The sequence below is a fragment of the Peromyscus maniculatus genome, chromosome 9, assembly GCF_049852395.1.
Source record: "Peromyscus maniculatus bairdii isolate BWxNUB_F1_BW_parent chromosome 9, HU_Pman_BW_mat_3.1, whole genome shotgun sequence".
NCBI classification, from domain to species: Eukaryota; Metazoa; Chordata; class Mammalia; order Rodentia; family Cricetidae; genus Peromyscus; species Peromyscus maniculatus.
The window spans coordinates 53,536,348-53,546,711 of NC_134860.1; the positions used below are offsets into that span (position 1 = coordinate 53,536,348).

General features: G+C 49.5%; 1 protein-coding gene across 1 annotated transcript; it reads right to left on the bottom strand.

Moving 5' to 3' along the window:
• Window positions 1-3,841: 3,841 nt before the first annotated feature.
• On the bottom strand, window positions 3,842-10,318 carry Cbln3 (cerebellin 3 precursor). The gene is made up of 3 exons (XM_006988589.4): window positions 9,284-10,318; window positions 8,873-8,992; window positions 3,842-8,584 (listed from the first exon to the last, which is right to left on the bottom strand). Exons 1-3 carry the CDS (start codon window positions 9,557-9,559, stop codon window positions 8,387-8,389), a joined length of 594 nt encoding a protein of 197 aa, XP_006988651.2. The 5' UTR covers window positions 9,560-10,318; the 3' UTR covers window positions 3,842-8,386.
• Window positions 10,319-10,364: the final 46 nt, after the last annotated feature.

The window sequence follows — 10,364 nt, forward strand, 5'->3', positions numbered from 1 at the left end:
CTTGTACCTGGAACCCTTGTTCTTCCCCCTCCAGCTCAGAGTCCTTACTCTTGGCTAAGCTTCCTGACTTAGGGCCTTGGCTTTCTGCTGCCTTTTCTACATGCCCAGACTTCTGCTTGGTGCTGGCGTGGTTACAGAGTGCAGGAGGAAGGTGCAAGCCCCCATGAGACCTCCATCCATTTCCTATTTGAAGCACACCTGCTATGTACCTTGTTCTGTCTAGGAGTGGAGAGGATGACAGGTACAGTGACCGACGTGGTCTCTGTCCAACTGGAGCCCGGAGTCAGGTGAGGGAGGACAACAGTGACACAGCCCTGTCCTTCAATGTGCCCCTCAATGACTTGGAGCAGTGAGGTAGAGCCGTCCTGGAGCTCTCTGCTCCAGGGGTCCTGGAGTGAGACACAATACAGTGTGGTTTGAGATGAGACCCATGAGAGCCGTGGAGCAAAGTCCTGGGCTTACAACTTGTGTGGTATTCAGGAAGGTCATCCCAGAGCCCCTTCTGCAAAAGCAAAGGTCTCTACTTCGTGCAGGCTGGAGAGCAAGAGATCAGGGATGCTGAAGTGGAAGGCCATTTGGGAAGGTTGGCAGCCAACGTCCTATCATTTTCTATTCCAGATAGCTTGAAGCAATGGTCAACTCTTACCCACACTGGCTTCTAAGAATTTTCTTTGCCTATAGATACTTGACAAGGTTTTAGTAGAGATTGGAGAGTCTCCTATTTATTTTTCTTTTTTGAAACAGGGTTTCTTGCAGCCCAGGCTAGCCTCCAACTAGCCAAGGCTGACTTTGAATTCCTCACCTTCTGATTCCACACCCCAAATTTTGAGACTGCAGGCACAGTCCGCCATGCCTGGCTGAGATCCCCTTTATTTTTGGGAGAGTCAGTAAAGTTTGCCCACAGTCAAGTACTGTGGACACTGTTAGCCAACAGCCACAGCCACTCTCATTTCCACCCGCCACATTCTTATTTAGGGCTCGGGTAGGTGGGCTTTCTCATCTCCGGCAGAGAAGAGGTTAAAACAGTCACCACATAGACAGTCTAATGCAAACCATACAGCCCTCCCATCCTACGGTCCAAACTCACATAAACATCTGTGAGTTCTGTACCACCCCACCGTCCTAGGCGAAACACGTGGGCTCACTGTAAAATTGAACACACCTGGAAGACAGAAACATTGTAACAGGTAAAGGGCCACTAGAACTCAAAACATCCTGCCTGCTTTGGGAGATTGCCCAGGAACCCTGGGACCGACCCCACAGCTCTCTGACTGTTTACTAATTTATACACTAAGGACTCACATAGATTGTTTGCCAGGCACTAGGCTAAGCGCTTTCCAAACCTGATACAGTTAATAGCTCCGATGTATAGATGGGGGAAATGGGGCACAGAGAGGCGAGGGGAACTCCCGGAAGGTCACATGCAGCTAAAGGAGGGGCTGGGCCTGCGTGACTATCCGATGCCACTCAGGAACCGTTGTTCATGCTGTGTCTCATGCAAGCCTTTTTACTTCGCTGTGGAATTACTCCCCATGCCTATGAAATCTATGCCTAGAAATCTATGGTTTCTCTGTATTTTATTAGTGCATCGTATAGGGTTAGTTAATATTTCTCCATTTTGGGACTGGAGAGATGGCTCAGTGGTTAGATCATTTGCTGTTCTTGCAGAGAAAGGTACCCAGATTTGGTTCCCAGCACCCACATAGCAGTTCATAGCTGTCTAACTCTAGTTCCAAGTGATCCGATACTCTCTTCTGACTCAAGGTATGCAGGTAGGGCACATACAGACATGCAGCCCAAACACCTATACACATAAAATAAAATTTAAAAATCTAAAAAAGCCTCCATTTCAGTTTGGTCCCAATTAAGATGCTTCACAGAGTAAAACTTATCCTGAGGACTGGAGAGATGGCTCAGTGGTTAAGAGTACTAACTGCTCATCCAGAGGACCTGGGTTCAATTCCCAGCCCTACATGGCAGCTCACAACTATCCATAACTCCAGTTCTAAGGGGATCTGACACCTTCTTCTGGCCTCTGTGGGCACTGAACACACAAGGCACACAGAGATGGTACACAGACATTCATGCAGCCAACATACCCATGCACATAAAATCAAAATAAATATTTTTTTTAAATGTCTGGATTTTTTTTTCTGTTGACTCCTAGAACAGTTCTCTTGGGCCCATGACGTTTTGACTTAAATCTTACACTTTCATTTCCTAAGGAGTGTCCGCTGAATGGCGCAATTTCTGATGTCTTCACGCTCTTGCAGGTGATGAACGCGGAAGCCGTGGAGACTGCAGCGGCTGGACTGTGAGACAGCTCACACACACAACGTGTTAAGGATTATGCATTCCATCCTGACACCCACTAAGTTTCCAAGGGCTTTATGCTGTGATGGAGCAGTGAGGCGGTCCCCAGGTGGAGAGAGCATTGGGTGCTGAGGAGAATTGGAGGTGGTGGCATCGGGGGAGGGGGGCGTAGATTACGGGGCTTTTCTAGAAATCTAGCCAACAGATTGCTAGTTGCTAACCAGGGAGATGGAAAACGTTGGACAGAAACAGTGGCTGGGGTGGGGTGACAAGGAGTCCTGGGGAGGAAAGCTGGTTTCTAGTTTGGGTGACAGGGAAGTTCCAATTACAAAGTGAACAGGGAGGGAGAAAAGACTTGGTGAGCAAAGCCTGTAATTCATGTTTCGGCAGGTTGAGTAGAGGTGGAATGTGGGAGTCTGCTCAGAAGAGCCACTCTGCTCAGGAAGCCTAAGAATGGGGAGACTGTGGATGGACGTGTGTGCTGCTGGGAGTGTGTTAAGGCCAAGGAAATGTAGGACCAGAGCCTGGAGAGAAACCACTGATTAAGGGAGGGTGAGTGAGGCATGGTAGTGCACACCTGTAGTCCTAGCACCTCAGAAGGCTGAAGCAGGAGGATTGCCGAGTTTGACACCCGCCTGGTAAGACTGCCTCAGAACAAGCAAAGGAAGGAACAAAAGTGGCAGGCGAATCTAAAAAAGGGTCTGGGACATGTTCAGAAAGTACTCCAGCAACGTCCGTTAAGAGGACATGGGCAACAGGATCTGACCTTAGGGACAGCCTGGGTAGCAGGACTAGGTGTCTGGGGACAGAAGTGACACTGGAGGGGAGGTGACTGCCAGGGCAGTGTGGGTGGAGCAGCAGAGGCAGACTTCACCAGTGACTAACAGGCCAGCAACTGGTCACATGTCTAGATTATGAAATTAAGGCCTAAAGAGGAGGCAAGTTGATGCTAAGGGCTTCAGAGCTTTAGAGAGCTGGATAGCTAGCTACCTGGAGCTACAGCCACCCCCATACCTAACCTTTTCTCTTTTAGTTTTGAGAGACGCAAGCTCTTAATCCTAAATACTGAAGGGAAGGCATAGGGAAGAGCAAAAGGCAAGGGGTGTGCTTAGAGGAAGCAGGGTCCACGCTGGTGGGTGGAGGCAGCCACCTACCTCACCAGGAGGTGAAGTCAGCTGAGCAGCACAGGAAGAGGCAGATGTGGGGGGAAGGCCAGCGTGGGAGTGGTTGGAGGGTGGGGCTCTGGTCTCAGTCTGCATTCAGTGGAGCAGAACCTGAGACTCCCTGCTTTTGGCAGCTGGCAGAAGCTGGTAAAGGATCCAGAGAACTGCTTGACCACTGAGGACCACGTGTGGCTGGAGGCTGTGGGTTTGGGACTACAGTGGATTCTTCATTGGCCCATTTTCTCTGTGTAAATAAGCTGCCAGGAAGAGGGGCAGGGTGCAAGTCGACATTGGATTCTATTTTTAGCATCCCCAAATCGGAGGCGCTTTGGTCCCTACAAAGGAATACCTATTGCCACACGGGCTTTACTTACTATTTAATCTGTGTACTTCATAAACCTACTTAAGCAAAAACTGAATACAAAAACACACAGCCAACCAATCAGATTCTATACATTTTACAAGTCAGATCACTTAAACATTGATTACAAATTCAATTAAATCCCGAATATTTTAGTGGAATCACACATCTAATTGGTCAGCTCCTTTAAGAGCTCTGAACATTTTGATAAAGCAAACACATCACTACACGCATTATACAAGTTTTGTGTGTGTGTGCATGTGTGACTGAGTCTAGGTAGCCCAGGCTAGCCTTCAACTTCAGGTCTTCCTGCTTCTGCTTCTCAAGTCCCCAGTTTACAGGTGTGTACCATCACACCAGGCTGGATTGTCCAGGTTTTTTTTTTTTTAATTTATTCTTATTTTATGTGCATTGGTGTTTTGCTGCAGGTGTGTCTGTGTGAGGACGTCAGATCTTGGAGTTACAGACAGTTGTGAGCCGCCATGTGGGTGCTGGGAATTGAACCCAGGTCCTCTGGAAGAGCAGCCAGTGCTCTTAACCACTGAGCCATTTCTCCAGCCCCATGGATTGTCCAGTTTTAAACCTCCACTCTCACCATAATAAAAACTAGTTTGTAGATTATGAAATAGATACTATCTCACTCAGACCAAGTTTTGAATTTGGTCTTCAAATTAAAAAAAAAAAAGAGGGACACACAGCTGTGTGTGTGGCCTGAAGATAAGCCATTTATCTCTGGACCAAAAGAAAAGAGGGCATTCCCTCTGTGCCAAGGAGTTCTGGATGGGCAGTTAGTGGAGTCTTGGTTGGGTAGGAACTAATTTACCTTCTAAAATGATTAAAACCTGAGTCTCTCTCTCTCTCTCTCTCTCTCTCTCTCTCTCTCTCTCTCTCTCTCTCTCTCTCTCTCTCTCTCTCTCTCTGTGTGTGTGTATCAGGGAGCTGGTGAGACAGCTCAGTGGTTAAGAGCCCTGGTGCTCTTGCAGAGGATCCAGCTCACATTACTCATGGTAGCTCACCGCTGGCTCTAACTCCAGTCTTAAGGGATCTGACATGCTCGCCTAGCCTCTGAGAGAACTGTATGTATGTGGTGCAAAGACAAAACACCCATACAAGTAAAGTAAAAATAAACTTCTGTATCCCAGAATCTAATCAATATTTATATGTACAATTCAGCTATCATTTGGCTTAAAAGGGCTTATTGGAAAATGTTATCATTTATACTATTTTCTACAGAGAAAATATTTTACTGTCTAAAATAACCCTGGACTTTTAAATTATAACCTGTTTTTATGTTCAGGCTGAGTATTATTTCTCCTGCAGTTGTACATTAAAAAAGGACAAATACTATAGAATTGTATTACATGAAATGTATAGAATATACAAATTCATAGAGACAGAAAGATTAGACATTATCTCAAGATAGAGAAGAAAGAAATATAGAGCAATGATTTCCTAAGTACAGAATCTCTGTTTTGTGTGATGGAAAAACCCCACAAATGGACAGGACATAATATCAAGAATGCAATAAATCAATATAATTAATGTAATTAATGAATATCATAAATATAATTATTGAATGAATACTGCAAATGTAATCAATGAATACCACAAATGTAATTAATATCATGAGTGTAATTAATGAATATCATGAGTATAATTAAAAAATAAAAATAAATAAATAAACTCAAAAAAACAAAACAAAAAAACCTATGTTGGTGTTGACCTTCTTTATGTTGGGTATCTCAGACTCACATCTTTCCCTGCAATGGGTGAACTGTGCCCAGTGTTTTTCTCAACATTCAAAGTCTGTGGTATGCAGATATCTCAGAGCCTATGTGAGATGTCACCAAGACATCTCAGTATGCTGTTACATGGAATGGGGACTTTGCATATGCATGCAGGTGGGGACCTTAAAATAGAAAGATTATTATGTATATTCTGGGAGGGTCTAGTCCAAGCACTGAATCCTCAGACTCCAAGAACTCTGCCCATGGAAGTCAGAAACATGTAGCAGGTATAGGTCGGGGAGAGTCAAAGGGTGGGGCTGGGCCGGCAGCTTTTGGCTAGAAAACAGGATACTGGGGACATCAGTGCTACAACTCTAAGGAGCCGCATTCTATGAGTTTGGAAGCGGCTTCTTCCATTCTAGTGAGGAAGACCGCTGCCGTCCACCTTATTTTTGACTTTGTGAACCCTCAATCAGAGAATAGTCACACTCTGTAATACGACTGACATACAGAAACTGTGATAAATAAACAGCATCTTAAACCAGTTGGTGTTTACAAGTGGATCTAGCCTATTGTATTTTGAAAATCTTCCAATGTCCATTTACTCTTTTTTCTTACTGTAAGACTCCTGACTTTTAGCTGGACACAGTTGCCTAGAATAAAGTACAGACTATGGAGGCTATGGAGATGGCCCTGTGGTTAGAACACTTGCTGTGTGGGCCTGATAACTTGAGTTCACATCCTTAGAATTCACATACAAGCTGGCCATAACCCATGCATCTGTAATCCTTGTCTCCTAGGGGAAGATAGAATTCCAGAAGCTTCCAGACGAGCTAGCCTGATATACACAGTGATACATTAGAATCACTGTCTCAGACATGGTGGGAGGTGAGGACCAACATCCAAGGCTGTCCTCTGACTCTCTCTCTCTCTCTCTCTCTCTCTCTCTCTCTCTCTCTCTCTCTCTCTCTCTCTCTCTCTCACACACACACACACACACACACACTCTCACACACAGAAAATACTACAAAAAAGTAAGTTTGTTTCCTAGTCTGTTTTGGCTTGGTGTGGCCTAGTGTGACTACATTCTAGCAAAGAGATGTAACCAGGAACAGTATATGCAGCTGTCAGGAAACCTTTCAAGGAAGGAGTCCTGCCCTTTCTTCTCTCCTGCTGGGCCGATGAAATTGCTGAAGCTCAAGAAGCCATCTTGGGCCACAAGGTGTCAGGCCAAGTACCACAGAACTGCAGAAGGGGAGCCTGGGCTTTTGCGATCATGAGCGGCTGGCTGTTCATCCTGGACTCTCAGGGGCAGACTCGTCCATGTGAGACGGAACGATCACTTATCTTGTTTAAATTGTTCTTCCTGCTCACAAAGTATGGGCAAATGCTGAAAGAAAATGCTCCCTCACCTCTTTCTCACCCACTCCCCACCCTGTACCCCAGTACTGGAGTTCAGTCCTGGTGCTTCATGCACATTAGCTCTGCCTCTGAGCTCTCTCTCTCTCTCTCTCTCTCTCTCTCTCTCTCTCTCTCTCTCTCTCTCTCTCTCTCTCTCGTTCCTGGTATTTGTTTAACTTGAGTACTATTATAGCCTTTTAAAAACTTGGCTGTTATGCTCAGTTTGAATTTATTTTCTCTTCATCATGCCTTATGTGCTCCAATCCTGCTCCAAACCAAAGTGAGAAGAATAGCGTCTCACCGACCACAGTTCTCCAGATAGACCCATTCATGCTGGACCATGGGATGAAAGAGAGTTTCTGATGCTGGAGGAAGAGGGATGACCCACGGACTCCCGGGTACCAGGAAACTTAAAAAGAATTAGACAGTATGGATCAAGGGAGAGTGGTGCTATGAACAGGCTGCAGGTACAGGGAAGTTAGCTGAGACGTAGCTGGAGGAAGAGAGGTGCTAACAAGAGTGGGGAGTGACTGAAACTCAGATTCCAAAGGTGGGGCAGTTCTAGGAGGTGGCCAAGAGGACACACGGTCACTGATGTGTTGTTCTGTGGCTCATATGTGACCTTTGACCGTGCCTCCGGCTCTGTATACCTGCTCTGGTTTCACCTGTTGGTCAGAGCAAACACACACCCACACACCCACATACACGCCCACACACACCCACACATGCCTCGTGTCAGATGAGGGCCAGAGTCCATTGGGACCTGGCCCAGATGGGTGGCAGGATTCCTGCCTGCTGACTGTCCCAGTTTATCTGCAGCATGTTGATCATGTTCAGGGTAGGCACATGTCCCCATCCCATCTCTCCAGCTATGGACGCTCTGTGGCCCTCCCCACACTTCTTTTTATGGCTGGGCTGTCAGCTCCTGTTCACAGGGTGCTGGCTGAGCTCTCTCAGGCTGACTCCTGACAGGATGGAGTCTGCAGGTATGATGCGGCTGGTCCATCTGGGTCCCTGTGGGAGCCTGTCAGGTTTACCTGCGCCACCTGTCACCAAATAGCACTGAGCGGGGTGGAGAACAGGAGGAGTGGAGCCTGTGGAATAGTGTCAGCTTCCATCCTGCCAAATCCTGCTCTGCCAAAGCCAGAACTGAGGCAGGAGAGGGGCAGCAGGAGGCCGGGAGGGCAACCGGAGTGGTACTGGTGAGGAGTGTTCCATCTAGAGAGTCCATAGCTCAGCTCTTGTCTACTCTTAGCCTCGGGTGTTTGGCACAGGATCTCATGCAAGGAGGTGGGCTATAGGTAGCCTGAGGGGGCCTTTCTCTTGCTCCAAAGACGCTTGTTTCTGGGGCAGGGCAGGGCAGAGCATGGCAGGGCAGGGTGGCCAGATGCTAGATATCTGTCTTTCAAAGGCTTGAGTTCTCAGAGTGGGAAGATGAGGAAGCCAGAGAAGCTTGAATACTTCCAGCCACCCAGGAGATTCCCCCGACGGAGGCGCAGGGACACACGGTCCCCAGGGTCCAGGGGAAGCAGCACAGAGCTTGTGGCTGCCTCTCGGGTCACATCAGGGTCATTGGCAAAGGCTGAGACGACCGGCCATGTATTCAGCATCAGGCTCACCTAGGGAGGGGAGCTCAGTTAGGATCTATTTCCTAGCCCTTAGCTCAGGACCCTCATCTTCCCAGGGGCTTCCTTTTGGGAACCAGAGGCTTAATGGGCTCTCCTGTGAGAGCTGAGGGGTGGCCGGTGTTGGGCTCTGCACATCTGCCATACCCTGCTAGCCAGGACCCTTCCTCCCTTGCTCATGGTCCCCAGGATACAGGTCAACAGAAGGGGTACCCAGGGATGTGCTGCATTCTGCTTATGACCCTTCATTCCCCCTGGAGATGGGGCTGGCCCTCGGTTCACCTGGACAGTCTGGCGGTTGTACACCTTTACCACATGGAATCGGAAGCTGTAGACTCCACGGACAGGGGCCACGAAGCATCCCGAGGTCCGATCAAAGCCACCACCCTCATTCACCAGCACCTGAGGGAAGCAGATCCTACTGAGCGGGATTCAGGGACATCACTGGGGTTGGCATTTGTGCCATGAGTCAGGGGAAAAGGGGTGGCAAGCAGGTGTGGCAGGAATTTGTGGATTCAAAAATTATGAGACATGGCTAAGATAGGTTGTGTGTATGAGTGAAAGGAGGCAAACAGTTGGTGGCCATCATAGGTGAAGGGATATGGTTCCCTTGAAGGCTGAGGGATGCAGAGCGGGCTTGGACAGGAAAGCCCAGGTCCTGGCAGGTCCTCTGGGCAGGGGCAAGGGTATTACCTGGTCGAAGTAGATGGCGCCGACGGTGCCATTGCCCGTTTCCCCTGCTGGTTCATGGTGATGGCTTCGGACTGCAGCAAACGCCACCCGTCCTGGGGGTGCCTCCCCCAGGGCTGCTCCTCCAGGCCCCCCCGCAGCAGGTCGGCCCGGCTCACAGACCACCAGGCACTCCCCCTCCAGCAGGACAGGCTCCGACCCTTCTTGAGCCCACCCAGCCCCTAGGGTCAGAAGCACCAGGGCCAAGGGCAGCTTGGGGTTGTGCCGGTTGGTGGCCATCACGGCTCGGTACCTCTGTAACTCGCAGCTTTCCCTGTCTTCTGCTCTCCTCCCTCCTCTGCTTCAGGCTTCCAGTTCCTCCTGCCCTGCTCCTCTGTCCTGTCTATGGGTCTGTCACCTAGTGTGGGCACCTCCTTCCCTCTGTTTGTGTCCCCCAGCTCTGCCTGGCCTCTCCTCACTCCGCTATCACTGCAGTTCCCTCCTCCTTGGCAGAGCACGGAGTGACAGCAGTTGGGCTCGGAGAGGGAGAACAGGGATAGAGACAGGACAGGAGGGCTCCAGCCAGATTCTGAAGCAGGGAGGCGGGACAGTGGGTGATGGAGAGCAACCCCCCTCTGTGTGCGCGTGTACGCTAGACGAAGTTTCTGCGGCTCCTTCCTCATCCTCTCCTTTCCAGAACTCCTCACGGTCTTTTCCCGTGGAATCTCTCTTTTTGTTGGAAGGCGCGTCCTCCTCTTCCCCACAATCTACTTGGTGAAAGTGCTTGTGCCAAGGGCAGTATTCTCTTGTGACTCTGGACCAGTCACTTGCCCTCTTGGCACCTTCGACGACTGTGCAGAACACGCTGGGACCCCCACGAATGGGAGGCGAGCGGGAGAGTTGGCGGGAGGCGTTGGGGGGTGGGGTGGGATGGAGAAGTTTTGGCGACCCGCTAGGCCCCGCGGGGGACGTGGAGGGCGGGCTGGTCGGCCGCAGGGCAGCAGGCGGAGCCCGGGAGGGAGGGAGGGAGGGAGGGCGGTCGGGCGGGCGCGGGAAGAAGCACGCAGCGCTGCCCTGAGCCCCAGCCAGCGCAGCCCTGGCGGGG